The sequence below is a fragment of the Betta splendens genome, chromosome 7 (genome assembly GCF_900634795.4).
Source record: "Betta splendens chromosome 7, fBetSpl5.4, whole genome shotgun sequence".
In the NCBI taxonomy this organism is placed as follows: Eukaryota; Metazoa; Chordata; class Actinopteri; order Anabantiformes; family Osphronemidae; genus Betta; species Betta splendens.
This window is the reverse complement of record NC_040887.2, coordinates 17,143,626-17,164,029: the sequence shown is the minus strand read 5'-3', so window position 1 is coordinate 17,164,029 and position 20,404 is coordinate 17,143,626. Positions and strand designations below refer to the sequence as shown.

Sequence of the window (20,404 nt, the reverse complement as noted above, 5' to 3'; positions counted from 1 at the left end):
CCTTTAACCTATGGTTTATAGGTATTTATTACCGGTCATCATACAAACACACACACACGGTCGAGGCGTAGTTCATACTTCGCGGGCTCCTCGTGCATGTGGCCGCAGCGTCCACGTCAGCAGCAGATCAGCACCATGGACAGCCGCGCCTGGTCAATAATAAAGAGCCAGAGCTCCTTCGCTTCCCAGCTGCTTCCAGCTGCTTAGCGCGTGGGGAGAGGCTCAGCACCCACCGGAGACGGATGGACGGGTAGAGGGAAACAGCGATGGGTTCTCCAGACAGTCGAGGGTCCTTCTCTACTCGAGGTTCTGCTTTTTCTTCTCTCCATTCCGGAAAAGGCGGCTACGTCGGTTCAATCTCCAACCGACCATTTCGAGGATGGAAATCAGCGCCAGCTGCATCACCACCATCTATCTGATCCAATAATCAATGCCATTACTGCTGTGTAATTGGTCACGGATGCGAAGATATCTTCATATGTCTACCTTGTCCGCCTCTCCAATTAGAGGAGTCGCTGGTTGCTTTTGTTTTTATTGTGATTATCGTTATTTTCCTGCCTCTTCGGCGTTTCAGCGCTGCCTGTGCCATATTTTCTGGCTTGCAATGAGATGTTGATGGACATCAAGCGGAGACGTTGGGCTTCTGAGTGATTTTTGTTTCCACGCACAATTAGGTCCGTGAAAATGCAAATAAGGAGGATTGTGTCGTCGATCTCGATTCGGATTTTGAGGTTGGACGGTGCCAAGTGTTCGTGGATCAACCAGGGGCTTCACAAAAAGGAAATGGAATAGAGACAGAAAAGGTGACTGTGATCTGACGAGTGGCCCACATCTGAAAAACAACATTCATATTATAACCAAGTTCAAACTTCAATTTCATGACTCTGCTTTTTTTTGGATTATGATTGTTGACGGGAGTCCCAGCTGTGACTTTGTGGATGGCATGTCGTTGTATTTTACGTCCCATCATCTATTCCCTGGCTTTGGCTCGCTCTCGGCTCCACTCATCCACTCTCTCGCAGTCTTCTGCTTTGGGTAGCAAAACATGTAGGCTATTTTTGCTGCAAGCCCAGTGCATCTGAAAAAGACGGTGCCTTTGAGAGCAGTAGTGAAGAAAATGGGCCGTGGAAATCACAAAAACGGTTCAAGTAGTAATGTCCTTTTCGAGGTGCGCGGAAGATGCATCAAGAGAGCGACTGCTGAGATGTTTGAGTAGCCTAATGAATATTGAAGGAGTGAGTTGGTCAGGAGAAACGGAAAAATCTTTCATCCGCATTGGCTTGGAAACACGTGCCATCAGTGGAGCAAGAGCCTTTATTCCTCTGGATGCTCATAATTATGGTGTTTCAGGAAACTACGATCAAATAAAAACACAGGGCGTTTGAACATTATTACACTCAACAACAACAAATAATAATTATTATTATTCCAAACAAAGACCGACAATTCCCCTTTTATCCCAGTCTGGCGGATCCTTTATGTAGCCCAACATGTTCAAGTATCGGATCCGCATGTTTTTTAACGAACTGAAAGTCCTGGTGTTTATGCGATCAGATTCGAGGCAGTCCGGCTCAGACGCAGATCGACGCTCCAGCACCATGCGAGACCTGGGGATGCGAGGCTGCGGTTGGCCGCCTTTCGTCGACTGCCATTCCCGCGATGACGAGGAGGAGTACTACGGCAGCGACCCGCGGCCCCGGAGCCTGGCGTTCGAGGACAAGGAGCCCAAGCTGCAAGTGGGCCTGGACGCAGTGTCCCTGGCCAGCACGGCCAGCAGCCTGCGAACACCCCAGTGCCGAATCTGCTTCCAAGGCCCAGAGCAGGTAGACGCTGCTATTAATGCTGTGCGGGCGGACAGACGAACGCCTTGTTTGTTTCGGATGTGCTGCACAGAGACATAGGAATGAATCTGATTCAGTGGATGAGCTACAAACATCCTTTATCCATCTCGACTCTCATCTCTAGTTCCTTAAAATAAAAATAATGTGATTTAGGGTTCTGGTAATTGTGAAAAATAGTTCATATCACCAAAAATTCACAAATGCTTAAGACAATGCAGCTCACAACAACCTGTGTTTTTACAGCTGCAATTCTGAGCCAGTCTTTGTCTTTCTGTGTCTGCACTGAGCTCTGATGAGCAAAATAACACTGTTTCCATAACTAAGGTAATCAGTGGTGTAATAGCAGCAGTTCCCACATATCTGAAATCTGGCCAGCATAACAACAAAGTTGGCCAATTAGGTCCGCAGGATGACAAACAGAGCGAGAGTGGCTGAATATGCATGAGTCACATCGTTTTGTAAATGTAAACCAACTGCCCCTTGACGGCGTGTGTCACAGAACAGGATGATCAAACATCGCTGTTCTGGCCACACTCGTGTTGACTGAGCTGATAGATGACAGACTTCATTCATTTGTTTCTCCCTTGCTATTTTTTTTCTATTGTACTTGATTTCGAGTGGAGGACCGGAGCTCGGCTTTGGTCTGTGGCCAGGTTTCGGTCACACCAGATGTGCAGAAACCTGCTGCCTCGCTCAGCAAGTCGTCCTGAAGCCTGAGTTAATTAGAAACAATGTAAATTCAGTAGGAGCACAGATGGATATTACCAGTTAGTCACTTCCTTAAGATAGGCGTGTAGTGTTATTACAGCCCATGTGCTAATATGTGACATCTGCCTCAGAGTTCCCATTGTGAGTCGTACAGATCCTCTGTGTTTGTCGGTTCAGGCCTGTTTCCTGATGTGGCAGACGGGGATCAGTCCCAGGTTTTATCTTTTCCTGCTTAAACATCATTCCCCAATCAAGGGGGATGTGTTGGTCTGTGGGTGACTCATCATGCAACATGGCTCTGAGCTGTCTGTTTTAGCTACAGACAAAGAGGAAGCAAACAAAGCACTGAAGGAAAACCTGAGACACACTCTGCCACTCACGCTGCTGCTGCTTGGATGAAGGGCTGTATAGCAACCTGGGGCAGGGTGCGAGTCACATGATCACGTTTGCCATTTTCTTATCATTTTGTTTTTTATGTAGGTCACCACAGGGGTCAGAGTCCCATCGCTGTCAGTGGCAGTTACCTACACAACCCTGCTTTGAGTAGTGCTGCTCATTTACTGTCTGTCAGAGGTGTCAGTGTGTGACACAGTGTAGCTGGATCTGGACTCCACTTATTGGATTAATAGAAGCCGTACCTGGTGCTGAACGCCCCTGTTGGATTGTCACATCTCCGTCCCCCCGTTCCCTACTAGGATCCAATAGTGTGTTTCCACACTATACCCACCCACCGCCTGGAGTTCAGCGTCATTTTGTTTGTCTACAGGTTAGAGCTCAGTGCAAAGGCCGTGTTCATAAAACAAACAAACATCTGGCTTCCTGCTCACGATGTGAAGTAATATTGAATTGAACAGTGCTGAGTAAGACTTGTGCTAATGTTGAAGTTCGGCGCTGCACATCTGATAGACAAGAGCAGCTAAGAATCGTTTCTTTATCAATTCAGGCAACAACAGATTTTACAAAGATACAAAACAGATAAAGGTACAACTGGGGCCAAATGACAGAACCTTATATTCCTGTTGCCCAGCTGGAGTGAGCCATTCATCCCCTTTTCTGACACACCCTGAAGAAGCTCGTAAGCAGAGGACATTAAAGGCGGAGGGTAACAGTTGTTGACGTGATTTGGTTTCGACCACGATAATCAATACGAGGTCTTAGCTCCCCATCCTTCTTACCCACAAATGAAACCTGTCTCTACAGGAGAGAACAATAGGTGAATCAAGTCCCTGATCAACTTCTCCACAGCCGCCTGCTCAGGGGCAGTGGAACCGTAGAGACGTCCTCTAGGTGGGGCAGTTCCAGGAATCAAACCAGCCCATTGGTTGGAGGAGAAGTGGCTTCCCTCTGGTCTTGGTTCTGATTTACAGAAGACTCTTTGGGAATGTTAGTGTTCACCCCTTCCTCCTCAGTTATAACCTGCACGATAAACACAATGTTCCAACCCAGCACCTTCACAGAACGCTGGTCAATACAAAACTTATAGCTACAAGCAGAGAAAAGTAAACAGTTAGTGATTTAAATTATACCTTTCCTGTTCATTGTAGGAACAGGACAGGTGATGTTTGAGTGACTCTGCTTGACCTGAGAATGAGTGATGAAGTTGATAAGAGGCTGAAGAGTGTGTCGATGAGAAGTCAAACCGAGGAGCACTGGGCTGAGGGAGCTGGGCAACGAGGCCCCACAGTAAAACAGAGCTGCGTCTTGCATCATCTCACGCTCTCCTCTGGAGTCAGCCTCCACTGACCCAACTGCATCCAGTCAGGAAATGTAGACTCGGGAATAGGAGTACAAAGATAACACTGCTCACTGTAACATCCCGGTGGAGGAAGACAAGGTTCCTGTTCCTCCTGTAGCCTCACATCAGGCAGGAGGATCCAGCAGAGGGCTGTATTAGCTGCAGCATCCATGAAAGCCGAACACTCCCAGATCACTCTGTTAAATGGAATTGTCTTTTAACAACACCTCCTCTACCTCTGGATGTTGAGTAGACCAGTGGGTTTGCTCAGAATGCTGGTTGAATCATACTGTTTTATAAAGAGGGTAGACTTGGACTTGGTCAAATAGTGGTGTATAGCAGTGGAATCCAGTGTCTTGTGTTAATGCCAGGTACAGCTATATATCCCTCTGAATGAGCCGGGTCCCCAGAGACGCAGGTAACAAAAACAAACCAAACAAAAGGTGAAGGAAACAGAGTAAAACAGTCACCCACACATAACAAACAGGAGGTAAGAGAAAAGAAACAGAAAAATGTTCATTCAATTAAAGTTCACATCAAACAAAAACAACAGATGCTGAAAATCCTCTACCTGGTTAAAAATACGAGGTGAAGAAGGAAAAGCCCCAGTTGTTGTGTATTCGCTGATTTCATGGTTCACTGCTGTGGTTTTACTTATTCAGTTTGCAAATAATGTTTTCTGATGATCTAATGACTAAGTTGTTTGAATAAATAGATTTCGGGTGTTGTTTGGTGGTTGGTTACGCCAATAATGTTCGTGCCCAAAGCCTCTTTGGTAAAAGCCGTTGCTTTGGAGGTCTGTGTGTCCGTTATTTCTCCGTATTAAATAATGTGACGCTGTGGTATCTTTTCCTGCCTTCGCCTGCAGGGGGAGCTGCTGAGCCCCTGCCGCTGTGATGGCTCTGTGCGCTGCACCCATCAGCCCTGCCTTATCCGCTGGATCAGCGAGAGAGGCTCCTGGAGCTGTGAGCTGTGCTACTTCAAGTACCAGGTCCTGGCCATCAGCACCAAGAACCCTCTGCAGGTAACAGGATGGTATCTGCTCCACACACACACGCGCATTAACAAGAAACTGCTGAAAACAGGACCAGGAAAGGATGTGGTGCGTGGTCCTGGGAGGAATTATCTCTGTATTACACATATTATATATACCCATATTCAGGTGTATTAATATATATAGTGAGACGGGCTCCACTGTAAACTAGCTTTGGTTTTACTGTTCTGAGTGAACCTGTTAACCTTTATAGAGAACCACGGTGACACGTCTGGAGTTAGGGTTTCTTCTGTTGGCTTCTGGCCCTGTTGGAGGGAGATCCTCTGTTTGATGGCTCCATTCTTGCTGTTTGCTGGGCCTCCATAGGCACCACGTCCCTCTATGAGTCACTGAAGGCATCACAGTGTATCATCACTGTGGCTGCAGAGTGATCTGCTGGACGTAGTCACGCTCGGATGTTGGGACGCATTAAATTTGTTGTTCATTTTAATAATTATCCTACTTTTTATTGTTCTAGTGGTTGTTTTGGGTTTTGATGGTTGCATACTGTACTTTTTCTTTCTTTCACTGATTAATTAATTAATTCATTCATTCTTGCGGTTGTTGGTTGCACCCAGTTTAAGTAGGAACTTCTTCTTTTTGCCCTCCCCCTTTATTCTCCTTTCTCCCATCTCTCATGATGTCTCTCCTTTTCTGGTACAAACTGTGGACATAGTGGACAATAATAAGAATCATAGGTCACCAATCAAAAGGAGTGTCCTTCTTTCTCCTTTTCAGTGGCAGGCCATCTCTCTGACTGTGATAGAAAAGGTGCAGATTGCTGCCATCATTCTGGGCTCCCTGTTCCTCATCGCCAGCATCTCCTGGCTCATCTGGTCCTCGCTCAGTCCCTCGGCCAAGTGGCAACGTCAGGACCTGCTGTTCCAGATCTGTTACGGCATGTACGGCTTCATGGACATCGTCTGCATAGGTAGATACATACAGTAGTGTGTTTGAGGTGCCTGTATAGAATAACATTAATAATAATAGTAAATATTGCCCACAGTGTGTTGTTGTTGTTGTTGTTGTAGCGTGATATTTTAACTCAAGCTGGATGAATTGGTGGGCTTTCATACACTGTCCTTCACCTTGCTTCTCCTTTGCCCAGGCCTCATCATTCATGAAGGATCATCGGTGTACCGCATCTTTAAACGATGGCAGGCTGTCAATCAGCAGTGGAAAGTACTGAACTATGAGAAATCTAAGGACCTGGGCGACCCGGTGAGTCTGAGTAGTAAGATGGGGACTCGCAGCTCTCGCAGCAACCCTCACGGCCTGGCCAGCAGCAGCGAGCGACAGAGCCGGCGGCTAAGAACTATTCTCAACCACCATTGTGGATACACGATCTTGCACATCCTCAGCCAACTGAGGCCCAATGACCCGCGGATCAGCTCTGCAACCAACCGGGAGGTGGTGATGAGAGTCACCACTGTATAACGCGAGCCGGACCGACGCAGGCGAAACGAGTGGAGGGACTTAGAAGCCCATTAAATGCTGAACAGGAGCCCTGTGAGAAGCGTGATGGCTAGAGCATCAACCCACAGCACACACCACAGCTCCAGATGCTTTTTCAATAATGAAGAAAACTGATGAAAATAAGAACAAAACCGTTGGAAGGCATCCAACAGGAAAGGGGAAGCGGGTTTGAGCAGGCTTTATAATCCAACCCACCACAATGAGCCCTTTTTTCCTTTTATTCTTCCTGCTTTGATTTGTCTTTTTGGGGGATTTTTATTTTACTCACTTTGGTTTTGTACTGATGTATGATTTTTAGAGGAAATCATGTAACTTCATACACTCCAAGCGTTTTCCAGACAACTATATATAACGATCTTAGACTTTTTAACAAGTTATATGATGCTAGTAATACGACCGAAAAACTAATAAACACAAACGTGAAGGAGGCGTGGAGGAAACAACAATAACAATAAGTCATTAGAACCAAGAAAAAAAAGACAAAAAAAAAAGAAAGCGATGAGAAATCAGTGACCTGTAACCTTCCTGCAATAAACAGACATATGTACATTCACAGGGAATTTTGCATGGGTATATAATTTTATTTGTCATCACATAGAAGCACATGACAAATTTGCTCTACTTCAAATGGTGCTTGCCAAAATGAAAAAAAAGGATTTTTTTTGCATCAACGTTTTGTCATGAAAATGGCCATGTGTTCCATCAGCTAAAAGACAGATGGTTGCTGCTGTGTGCTGATTCAGATTTGATAATAAGTAAACTATTGGATTAAACGGGATCAACGATCTCCTACTAATCAGTCTCACTCTGTCTCTTCTTTGCTCCACCTGTAGCTTCATGCATGGTTTGGTTGAGTGTGTCGTGGTCTCTGTCTTTCTGATGTCAAAGTGTAGTGTGGTAAAGTTGTTTTAGGGAAATGAAGTGGGACATCATTTATTAACACCTATTTCTTTATCATTGATGACACGGTGTTGCAGTGCAGTGGGTAGCTATGGGTACTGGTGCCTCAAAGCAAGAAGGACCTGGGTTCAACTCCCAGGGCAGCCTAGGTGGCTGTGGAGTTTGCATGTCACTGACTAGTGTGGAGTTTGCATGTCGTGGGTTATCTCCGGGTTTCTCCAGATTCCAACCAAAGTCCAAAGACATACGCCATCAGTGTGGTTGTTTGTCCCTCTGTGTGGCTCTGCGATGGCCTGGCGACCTGTCCAGAGTGTACCTGCCTCTTGCCCTCAGATCGCTAGCAGCACCCCACCCCCCCTGGGCCCAGAGGTAAAATTACTTAGATACATCTTGAAAAAACTCTATTGATTGCAGACTGAATTTGCTGGGATTTTGAACTATTATTTATTAAATAAATCCAAGTGGACATGGACATTTTTGGACACTTTTTTATTGCAGTTTCTGATTATTGGATAGTTACTGATTTAGATGGGTTTAATATGTACAGTCTTCAACTGATTTTTTTTATACATGTAAAAACATTATTACAGATAACAGGTTTTCCATTGGTTTTCATTAGAAAAACAAGCTTCTTCTCCTGAACAGGCTGCCAACACTGACAATCAGTTGGCCTCATGAGAAAATTAGGCTAAACCAAAATGATGACTGGACATAAGTTTGTCTTGACAACTCATGAGTCTGGGTTTGAGATGACACAATGACCATAGGCATTATTTCTAAAATCTAAAGACTGGTATTTTCATACTACTTTAAATATAATAAATCTTTTTGATATAAGTAAAAGTTAACCTTGACCCACAATTGCATTGGACCAACTTTAAATGTGATGGCTCGGTGGCAGATGAGCTCGAGGCTAATGTGACTGCACAGTCTTCTTACTGCTTCTATGTAGTTTTCTGCTTCGTATATGTGAACACTGAGAAGACCGATAGGTTTGATCGAATGAGTGTAAACAAGAACTTCCTGATGGCTGGTAACAGCAGAGGGGCTGAAACATAAAGATGGTGGAGCCAGAGCAGCCCACAGAAAAGTGTCTGGTGGTTAAATAGGTGTCTGGAACAACAGGTTTGAATGAAGGCAACCCAACAATCAAAACAGGAAACATACAGAGCAGTGTTGTTCAATTTCTTTTAGTGATTCAGTTAGTTAATTTGGCCAATCACAGTGCATTGTGCAAACGTTTTTTTCTATTTTAAATTTGCAAACTGTGTTCATTCTGTTCCATTTTGAACCAGAGCTGAAGATAGTTGCAGTTCTATGTTTGGCCACAGAGAGGCAATGCAGGCCACAGCAGGGACTCCAAGGCTACAGTAAACATCCTAGAACCCCTGTATGTACAGACATTATATATGTATTACATCATGTTCTATATGTTACTGGTTTACAGCAACATATCATGAGTGAGAGATGGGACGGTAATACTCCAATTGTATGTTCAGATTACCTTGGGGCTGCCTGTGGTGCTGGCGGTAGACTAAGTCTAGAGGGTTTCAACTATTGTGCAACTACAGGCGAATGCTGCTGCTTTCAGTGTTGTTAAGATTCTAGTCCTCAAGTTCAGCTTTTGCAAGACGAGAAGATGGACAGGTTTTCCTGTGCATTGTGGCAGGGTCTCTCCCTGTCATGGAGGCAGAGTTATGTAAGTGGGGAGAGTCTTCCCACCACCCCTCTCTGTTTTTGTTTTTCTCAATGAGCCAATGTATCCCTGCACAGGCCTCACAGGCTGTCCAGTAGGCCCCTTTTCCTGGAAACATATCCTAGCAAAGGCCACTCTGGGCAGGCCTGTGAAGTAGGTGGAAGCGGGGAAGGGATGGGGGGGGGGGGCTTTCCAGCAAATCACATGATTGTAGACCCTACAGGCCCTGCAGGAGACTCAGATGCTTCAAGCACAAACTCAACACCTAATTTGTCATGCACAAGATTGGAAGTGGTAAATGCACAGCAGATTATGTGGGGCTATAAACGGGCACTGTGGATTCTCAGGTGTGAAACGTATAAATAGAGACACCTGATAGCTGGAGTGTTGGACATGTAGTGTTGGGTTTGTGTGCGTGTACAGTTTATTTGACTTCAGTGTCTCAACCGCAGCCCTGATTTTGTAGTTTTCTTTAGTATCTTAACATTACCACTGATTTTTGCAGCTGTTGTTTTTTGTCCAATAGAGTGGATTTAAGCTTGTGAAGGTTCTGGAGAGAATGATCTTATGGATCCCGAGGGGCCTGATTTATCATAATAGGATCTAGGATCAGTTTAGTTTTTAGTTTATATTGTGTTAATATTGTGAAGAAAAAGGATAACTTCACTGACTGATAACTGCTTAAAAATATCCATGAGTTATGATGCTGCCTTATTGCTGTCATTAATTAAATACAAAACAATTCGATTTGCAATTGTTAAAAACATAATTATGACCTTGTTTTGTAAAGAAACATTTGCACTGAACAATTAAAAAAAACACAACAATGACAGGAAGAATTAAAGAAATCAGATATTGGGCTGTTTGTTATTAATAATAATGAATTATATCTTGATTTGGTGGATGTAATTTGAGTTTGCAACTGATAGCATTAAGGACAGATACTCCAGAGGCCTATCCACTGCACCCAGCGACTCCATGACAGCATTTAAATCTGTCTTCAAAGATGAATGCACATGCTCATTATAAAAACAGATATGGACAAGTGGTACAAGAGAAGGCAAACAGATTAATAAGTGATGGGAATGAGACAGTAACTTCTTGGCATCATCTTAAGAACCACATGACATTTTCAAGCTGTGTGGTCACTTATTTTATATATATCTTTACGTGTCTGTCAGGATTGCAAACTGTGGCCTTTCCTGCTCGTGTGTTGCATCCTGGGAACCAGATGAGCTTGTGGTGTAATAAGTGTTTGAACTAAATGACTCTCTCAACTCTTTCATTCCTTTATTAAGAAGATGGTATATTCTGTCTTTTTTAGCTAAACGTTTGCGTGGCCTGTGTGGTCTACTCAGGGGTGTGTGAACTTCCAGAGGATGAGAAGACACTGCAGAAGTGTTGTTCTGAATGTCTGTGGACCCGCTGGTCAACCAAATTACATAACACCATGACAAGCTTAGTTTTATTTGTTTAAACAGAGTAAAATCAATGTGATTTAGTCCCAGATGCTCAGAAAATCAGTCTAGTAAAAACAGTCATGAAGTGAAAACGTCTTTGCAGCTAACAAAACATTTAATTGAAAGCAACAGTAACAGTAATTATTGATGTTTTCTTTCGCTTATTCCTAAACTGAAGTACAACTAGTAACTGTTTTCATTTTTAACTGAGCTGAATTTATACATGATGCAACCACGGTGCAATGTTTATGACAAGCAGCTCTGTGGTGCTTCATTAGAGCTGATGCACAAATGGTCAGTGGTTGTTGTAACACAGTGGTTGCTGGAGCGAAATCAGGCATTTTGGGGGGGCAAAACAAGCTACACTTTCATTTTTACTCTGTCACTGAAGGGAAGCAAAATTGGAGAGAAAATGAAAGACGCCTGGGTCACTGGTTTCACTCTGCCCTCTATTACCTCCAGACGTAGTAGTAGTACTCAGAGAGAATCACTGTGTAGTTCTACAAGTAGCCGTGGAGACGTTCAGTGGAGCCTGCCCTGCATGATAGTACTTTATACGGTACAGTTATTTTAGAAGAAAAACAACTAGCTTCTATAAAGAAATCATCATGTATAATTATAATCAATTAGAAACCACCATATAGAAAAGTTAAAAAAGGAACTTAAACTTAAAGCAACTCCTTTTGAAACATGGTAGGCACATTTGTCTGTGAAGATCCTCAGTCAGCATCTGTGAAAATAAATTCATTGACATACCTCAACTTTCAGGTACTGATACCACATATATGCACTACAGTTTGATTCAACTATACATTACTGTGAGTTTATTATTTCTTTATTTCTCTCTGGATACTACCAGACCAGATTTGTTTACCCCGTTGGGTTCCACGTAAATCACATACTTTGATATTAGGGTTTTACTCCAAATAACTATGTTTTTTAAAACAGCCATAAAGTAAAAGATAAGATCAAGCTTTTAAAATTATTTTGTTCTTTGTACCTTCACTCTCTGTTATTGCATTTACCCTTTTATATGGACGTATGTATTAGTAAATACCTGACAAAAACATGACAAAAATGCAGATTATAAACGTATAAATAAATTAAAATAAAAAGACAGAAATCATCAATATAATAGAAACACGAAAACACGTTTTAGTGTAAGAGAAATTAAACTCTAGCTTCATTTATATGATAATTATGTTGTAAAACCATAATTTCCTATTTATTTATTTGTTTTTCTATCATTAACACAACGTGATCTCGTGCAGCAGCAGTGGTGGAATGTGTTCGCTGCGGAGCGTGTGGTACTGAGAGGAATGCTTTAGCCACGCCCCTTCCCGGTCGACCAATCATGTCATTGAGGCCGTTTTAAGGCACCCTCGGAGTCCCAACCGTACAAAAACAAAGACCTGAATAACAACAAAATTCACATTTTACTACTACGTGCGCGCGAGAATCGGTTTTCTGCCCCAAAACCCAGTATGGTGACCGACATTCGATGTTTTAATCGCTCTTTCCCGCCTTTCGAGCGATGTTGTTTATCTGTAGTAAGGGGGAGGGGGGCTTGAAACCGCCATCCTTTGCCCCATTTCCTTGGTTGTTTTCCTTCTATCGCCTGGATTCTCCATGTTGTTGGTGCAAAAGTGAGGACTTCCCTGCGACGGGAGACGGAGGCTGTTCGGCGATATTACCAGTATTAATGGGGGTAAAGCCGAGACGAAGGGGCGGACAGACTCTCCGATAGACTCCTACGAGCATATCTAGTGCCTTGCCCCCTCCCCAGGCGGACCCTCTGAGAGAAGAAGGCGACGCGATGGCAAGAGAATAAAGAAGAACAACACCGTAAAGCCCTGCTCGTGTCGAGGACTGTAACTGAGGCGGATGACAAGTTACCTCGGTGAATAGTTGAGTGGACTTGTCAATTAAACTCAATGAGGAATGCCCATCGGTGCTCGAGGACAGGATTTGATGATTTTGTGGGCTTCGTGATTGTCAGATGGAAAGTTCTGTTATCACCCAAGTGCAAAAAGAAGACGTTCAAGTGCCACCAAAAACAGGTGAGACGGGCCCGTGTTATTTATGCTGCTAATAGAATATCACGAGCACCTGCCCGCGGACCAGAATAATGATAATAATCATCCGTGCCTTGCGGAAGCCTGTATTGCGCCCAGTTGACAGTTGAGCACTGCGTCTCTATGTAACACACGGTGCGTCCATAACGCGTCTCTTTGCTAATTAAGTTTTGGCCAGCTGCTTTAAGCCCCATTGTTTTGAGCACCTGCGTTGTACGATATGAAACGCCTGTGTGTGACAAATTTAACATGTAACCACATTTATTACAGCAGAGTTCTTTTTGTTGAGTAATTAACAGCTCGGTTACGCAGTGGCTTCGCCAGCCGAACCCTGTTGTTGTGTTGTTGCCTCCACTGCTCTTCTTTAACATGTGGTATTGTGTGTGGGCTCTGCTTCTTCATACCTGCCCATACTGTATTCACGACCGTCAGGTTTCCACTTGTTTGGCGCCATCCCATATTTTCACTACTACAACATTACGCGCTCGCCTGACACTTCAGGCAGCGCCACGGCGCCGCAAACCGGGCTGTCGTGTTCATTTAGGAGCCGCTGCTGATATTTTGGTCCGATCCTTGCGCCAAAGTTAGTTTGTGTGTATTTAAGTGGACGCTGTTCCAACATATACGGTGCAGTATAGTGGGACTCCATAGAAATAGCAGGTACCACGGTCCTGACAGTGGAATGCACAAACACACCCCTCCGCACACGCCCATTGTAGTTCGCCTCCGCCGTTTGCTTGTTTGCCTTTTTTTGGTCTCTGTGGAGGCTTTAGTGGTTATTTGCTGCTCACCACATGGTTACCAATAACATGAATTTAGCATGAATATTCCTAAGGTCATATTTTTAATATTTCAAATAATATGTAGTGTTTCCAATTTCCTAATTTGTGCGTCTCCCAGTTTTCCTTTTTCATTTATGTGTTGTGTTCCTGCGTTGAAGAGCAGATTTGGATTCACGACGACCTCAACTGTTGCTGGATATTGAAGGACATATGTGAAATTAAACAAATCCCTTTGTTTCCTATACATGAGCTCGCCTTATGTGCTCACTGGTGTCTGCATTATGTCATCAGAGCAGTGTCAGTCAGTGAGGTGGACTGTGTGTAGAACACATGGAAATCAGGACACAGTTTGCTGGTACTGACTATGTTAACTGATGTGGCTGGATTAAAATAACATCTGATATAAATTGGATTATGATGAATCCGAGCACAGTCTCAGATGAAACACACTTGGAGGGAAAGGACGTGTCTCATTCATTTTAATGTGCTATAAGTTGTATTTGGGGCTGAGAGTCCTTCGTTACAATAAGTGATCAAAGCGCCTCACAGATCACTGAGGTGTGACTGCTTTGTCCGGCTCACTGGCTGTTCTGGCTGCTTCAGGCAGCCCTGAAAGGTCCTGGAGTTTAAAATGGTTGGAATGCTCTGTGTCTGTGTTTTCTCTTGAAGGTACTGCTGAAGAGTGTGGGTTTTCCCGCCCTCTGTGGTTATATAACACGTACCAGCCATTTCCAGCAACAGCAGAGGCAGCCGCATTAAAAACATATTTCATGTGCAGCCTGTGCCATCCATGCACACAGAGGAGAAACCCATACTCAACGATGCAGACTTTGATTTCCGCATAAATACTTGTGATTGTTGTTTCAGTGACCTTTTCTTTTTTGCATTGTGCAGTTAGACGAGCCAAGGAGAGTCGTGTTGTTATTTGCAGCGGTTCCATGTTGCCTACATGCAGATTCCCTCACCACAGCCTCTCTCCCTGTCTTTGTTGGTTAGGCCAGGTGAGCCGCTCAGCGCTGAAGCAGCCACGGAGTTGTAACATCTTCAAAAGTCTGTTCTGCTGCATCCAAGCTCCAGATGGCCCCAAACCACCACCACCACTGCCACCAGCTTCCCAGCAGGCTTTGCTGGAGGCACAGGAAAATGGGACAGTTGTCAAGGTAACACCATGCTGGTTCCAAGCCATCTCACACAAAACCATTTCTAGATCGTAGCTCAACATTCAACCATGCCTTTGTACACACACACACACACACACACACACACACACACACACACACACACACACACACACACACACACACACACACCTTTCCTATTGAAAAAGTGTTGGAATATTCAATACAAATATTCTGTGTCTGTATGACAATAACATTCTACTGCAAAGTTGTGGACGTGAATGTGAAATCGCTGAGGTTTGAGGAAGATTAGAGACATTATCAATCTTTTAGGCAGATGGCAAGGGCGAGAAAGAGAATGGCGTATTGTGTGCCTCATAATTGCTGATTTAGAGAAAAAAAACTTGAGTGGCTGCTGCACATGGCCTCTCTCTTACTCTCTGTTGAACGCTGTCAGCCTGATTAGAGCTTCACTGCCAAGTAAGGGGCATTTTAATGAGATGCCATGTTTGTTCACATTGAGGAGTGTCCTCTGGCACCAACAGGAAACAGGAAGCAGCATCTGTAGGGCCTATTTATTGTCTGGCAGACGCTCACTGAAATGAAACTGAGGTAAACGCTGGATTAACGTTGCATCATGCTTATTGTTTAGATGGTAAATAAGGAATGTTTTTACCTATGGATGGTGTTTTTCTCTATCTTGATTTGCCTTCCATAATACATACATTGTGCTATGTAATACATTGGAATCGAAACTCAAGATACTGGAAATGAGATAACGTCAAGGTCATTTGTTTTTCCTGCAGGTAAACATTCATCAAAAAAAAATGAAATGTATAAAACAAAGAAGCTGTTATAGTCAATGACCCCATCATATACATCCCCCATCATGTCACCCCATCATATACGTTCTACTTTAAAAATGCATTTCATTTCGTTTCCAAGGGACAAACCCAGATGGTGATGGGTCACATCGCCAGCACAACACATCATGTTTATGTTAGTAAACTAGTAACTCTGCGAGTGTCTTTTCAGCAGGCTGACCTCAACCTCCTGCCTGAGGTGAAGGTTCAGGACCAAGGGAAGATATGCGTGGTCATAGACCTGGATGAGACCCTGGTGCACAGCTCGTTCAAGGTACCAGAGCAAACGGCTCAATCATGAAATGAGCCTGTTTGTGTTTCTGTCATGCTCAGCATCTAGTTTTCTCCTTAACTTCTTCTGAATCACTAGAAATAACATTCTCAGAGCATTGTCAGGTTTCTTTAGTTTGTTTTTTGTATTATCTACAAATTGGCAGGTTGTATTAGCACTGCGTCACATGGTCGCGTTATGTTTCTGTGTTTGTTTGTTTTTGCAGGTTTTGAGGAGCATTCTGTTTATTAGTTTCTGTTCTATAATGTGATTTATGGCATTGCTGAGTACTTTGGCTCTGAGTGTTCAGTTGTTATGTAATGTACACAGTTTTTCTCATGTCAATGAGCATGTGAACCATCTGACTCTGTGCTCTCCCTTCAGCCCATCAGTAATGCAGACTTTATTGTACCGGTGGAGATAGAGGGGACCACACACCAGGTAACAGTGTGTGTGTGTGTGTGTCTGTGTGTGTGCTGGGGAGGGGAGGGGAGGGTGCTGTGTTCACAGTACTTCTGAGCTGAAAAGGGTTGGGTCCTGTGACTGTCAGTCTTCAGTGTCTGGTGAACGGATCCCTCTGCTGGCCAGATGTTGGAATTCGTGTCACCCAAGTAAAAAATTAACAGACGAGCAAAAAAAATTCATCTGAGCCCAGCTCATCCAGAAGAATTGTCAATATGTGACACATCACACGTCACTTCCTGCTAAGATAAAAAGAACTGCAGCTGAGCCAGTTTATCTTTGGAGTCGAGCCTCTCACTGTTTTACTGTTTGATGTGGAAATGTGATTAACTCATAAATGTGAATCCTGGGACATTGTGTGATGGTAAGGAATGCCCCGTGGGCCTCTGCCTGGTTCAAGTAATCCAGGATAGGCTGGTTAACACTGGCACGGCCTATTCTTGATTACTTGTTTCAGGAATTGGCTATTAGCAGCCAACGGATGGAAAGGATGGGTGCAAATGGGAGGAAGAATTTAAAAAGGAATGACAGTTGAAAAGTAGCTGAAGCTGACTGAGCTTGTGTTTGTTTTTACAGGTGTATGTACTGAAGAGGCCGTATGTGGATGAGTTCCTGCAGAGAATGGGAGAGTTGTTTGAATGTGTGCTGTTTACTGCCAGCCTAGCCAAGGTAGTTTGCATCACTAGCTAAAATAGATCTAGTATCTTGTTTAACGCTCAACATCTTATGTATGTTTGTTTGCTTTTTAGTTTAGTTTAGTTCTTAGTGCACTCCCCGCACTTTAGGAAAATAAGTTAAAATGTGGTTTAGTAGCTTTAGTGAAGGTCGGCAGCACTGAACATTACTGATGTTCTACTCCACGTTTTCCATATGCTGTGTTGTTTATATAAACCAACCACTGTTACATCACAAGAGTCATTTGCTTAATTTCACTGGGTTTTGTTGTGGTAATGCAAATCACAATTTACATGGGAATGTTCCACACACTGTGATGTGGTGAGACACACTGTTACTAAATAGAGCCCAGTTTAGTAAGACACACAGTAAAATACATAGGAATTCCCAAGAGCTTAGGAGCGAATTTACAGCACAAACCTGCGAATAGATTTATAAAGAGTTGGTGTAACCCAAGCCACATGAGTGGATTTTGGATGTGAAGTCATTTGCTGTTAGAGTAAATATCTATGCTTTATTACTCCAACCTGCTCCTCCCTCACCTTCCTCTCATACTTCCATCAGTACGCAGACCCAGTGACAGACCTGCTGGACCAGTGTGGAGTTTTCCGGGCCCGTTTATTCCGGGAGTCTTGTGTTTTCCACCAGGGCTGCTATGTCAAAGATTTAAGCCGCCTGGGCAGAGACCTCCACAAAACCCTCATTCTGGACAATTCTCCTGCTTCCTACATCTTCCACCCAAATAATGCTGTAAGTTTTCATCTGCAACAGTCTAGGATGTAAGCTAGTAATACTTAAAAAGATGTGGGATTACTTTCTTAGTAAACATATGCAGCTATGACAAACAGCTAAGACAAATTTAAGGCACATTACAGATTGACTGCTACTGTCTTTGTTATTAACTCTGTGTACAAAGGTTATATACACTTATTTAAATGTAATATTTGTGATGGACAAATATTTTTTGTTTTTAAGGTTCCGGTGGTGTCATGGTTTGATGATGTGGAAGATGCTGAGCTGCTCAACCTTCTACCTGTGTTTGAAGAACTAAGCCAAGCTGATAACGTTTATGCGCGTCTGGACCAGCTTCGTGGACATTAAGTGCCCATGGCCTGGCTCTGCTCTCTTTAGGGCTCTATGTTAAAAACCTCTTCAACACATAACTGTATAGTGAGAACTGATTTTCAGGTTTCCAAACATTGATCTTCTTGCATCTGCACAAAATGCTCAGCTCAGAAAATAGTACAAGGAGACAAGGAAACTCTAAGCCTGGAAAAACAAAGGTTTTGGCTATAAGAAATGTGTAGATTACAATCTGAGGCCTTAGCTCTCAGCCTCAGCGCTGTCAATATTGACAACCACTATTTGATAACACTAAGGAGTAGGAAACAGCAACCAAAAGCAATCGTACGATCACCATCACGCCAGTTAGTATGAATGTTAGTGGTTTTTGCCAAAGCAGAAGCCTGCCTGCCCTGACTTGACATAAAGATGTTTTATCATTGTGCCTTTTAAAAAAACAATTAAACCTTTTTTTATTTTCAAATTTTATACATTTACAATTTTTAAATGGATTGTTTTATAAGAAAATTATTTTTGAATGGTGAAAAAAGTTTTTCTATGCAACCCAGATATGTAATTCCTCTTGACCTCTTAAGTAACAGTCAACAGTTGTATTGAGCAGATAAAAAGGTTGTTGTTGCAGCCGTACCTGCCTGTAAATGGGCAGCGTTCTGTGATATTTATCTAAAAAAAATACAAATATCAGAGGTCTGACCAATATTTGCCATTATTAGTTAGGCATTAAGTTAATGTGTTGGCACATAGGATGACCATAAATGTCACTGTAGGTTTGAGTCAAAGTGTAATAATAGTTAATTTGTTTCTGTTGTTTTATTACTATGTCAACTCCTGTCCTTGTTGTATATTGACAGTGCTGAAAGTAAACACAGTGCCTTCGTAATACAACCAGATAGTGGTGTTTTGCCTGAACAGAGATTTGTGAGGCATACACACTTTGCTGTATCTTGCTGAGCGTGAGAAAACACAGTCTGTAGGAAGTGTAAAACCGCATGGCTGAGGTTTTTCCAGTGCAACACTTGAAACTATCAAATTAATGTGTTTTTTTGTATTTATTGGCCAAAAACATTATTGTTGACAATTTCTTGGTGCGTAACATTCATTTGCCTGATGAGAGGCTGGCCTTTGGTTCCACTCTTTCTTCTGTGCCTAAATAATGAGCATTTCGCTGTCAGAGTCCATGATGGGTCAGTAATGCAACAATGTGGTGGTGTTTCCTGGGTAATGTGGGTTTTCTATCATGTTTATTGTTGGGTGCAATTATTCCCAGTAATTCTAGTAAAATAAAAATATGGACCAGTTGTATTGACCAAAAGAATGAATAAAAACACATTCTATCTACCTGCTCTGAAACTAAAAGACAAAGTGCTACAATTTTTTTATTGTTAAATAAATATTGCTTATATTTTAATGTGTGTACTGTTGTTTGTTATTTAGATGAAGTTACAAACCTGATCTGTATGTCAGTGTATAAATCAATAGGGTTTTAAGGTTAAGGTTTTTTTTTACATGCACTAAATCTAACCGGAGTATTTTAGCTTTATAGTACAGTGCAGTTCCCAGCTTTAACACATAACTATGTACAAATATTATGAATATACTGTAAAAAGAAGGAAACGTTTATTGAACATCAATTTAAACTACAACTGAACATTTTTTCTAATTTGTTTTCTCTTGAATCCGTTTAAACTGTATACTAACATAAAACTGACTCACAAACACAATGTTTTTATAAATTAACATATTAACATTTCGCTGAACTCCAGGTTTGCTCAATTCAAAGTTTATTGTTTCAGTTACTTGTTCCACTATAATAGTAAATGTTCAATGTGAATTCTGAAAGAGACAAGAAAGATCATGAATTCCTATGTCTTTGTTTTATTTCGAAACTGTTTCGTTATTTGTGACTTTAGTGAAGATCAAACTACATTTTCTAGATTTCATAAATTCAAGATTTTATTTCTCCAGTTTGCTATTTGAGATTTGCAGAGATCATATCAAAAAATTAAAACATTTTAGCTTTATGTTACATTTGTAAAATAACAACAACTTCCCTGTGGTTCCCCAACAAAAGTTCAAACGTTACCCACTCATATTTTTCCAGTGCGTGTTAATCGGTCGGCCATTTTAAGTGCGCCGGAGACATTACTTGGTGACACCAGGAAGTTGGTGTTTCCATAGAACAGCCGAGACAATGGCTCTAAAAATAATGCAACCCGCTATTAAAAA

The 20,404-nt window shown here is 42.6% G+C and overlaps 2 protein-coding genes across 4 annotated transcripts; both read left to right on the top strand.

Annotated features, from left to right (window-relative positions):
* Positions 1–55: 55 nt before the first annotated feature.
* On the top strand, positions 56–7,589 carry marchf9 (membrane-associated ring finger (C3HC4) 9). Of its 2 annotated transcripts, XM_029155614.3 has the most exons (5): positions 60–803; positions 1,555–1,823; positions 5,153–5,308; positions 6,056–6,248; positions 6,426–7,589. In XM_029155614.3, exons 2-5 carry the CDS (start codon positions 1,599–1,601, stop codon positions 6,752–6,754), a joined length of 903 nt encoding a protein of 300 aa, XP_029011447.1. In that variant the 5' UTR covers positions 60–803; positions 1,555–1,598; the 3' UTR covers positions 6,755–7,589. The 2 variants fall into 2 exon arrangements, with proteins under 2 accessions (XP_029011446.1, XP_029011447.1); XM_029155613.3 differs by having other exon boundaries at positions 56–1,823.
* Positions 7,590–12,283: 4,694 nt separating this feature from the next.
* ctdsp2 (CTD (carboxy-terminal domain, RNA polymerase II, polypeptide A) small phosphatase 2) lies at positions 12,284–19,586 on the top strand. Of its 2 annotated transcripts, none has more exons than XM_029157692.3 (7): positions 12,284–12,909; positions 14,703–14,866; positions 15,863–15,961; positions 16,343–16,399; positions 16,997–17,089; positions 17,660–17,845; positions 18,071–19,586. In XM_029157692.3, the coding sequence occupies exons 1-7, from the start codon at positions 12,849–12,851 to the stop codon at positions 18,194–18,196; spliced, it is 786 nt and encodes a 261-aa protein (XP_029013525.1). In that variant the 5' UTR covers positions 12,284–12,848; the 3' UTR covers positions 18,197–19,586. The 2 variants fall into 2 exon arrangements, with proteins under 2 accessions (XP_029013525.1, XP_029013524.1); XM_029157691.3 differs by having other exon boundaries at positions 15,860–15,961.
* Positions 19,587–20,404: the final 818 nt, after the last annotated feature.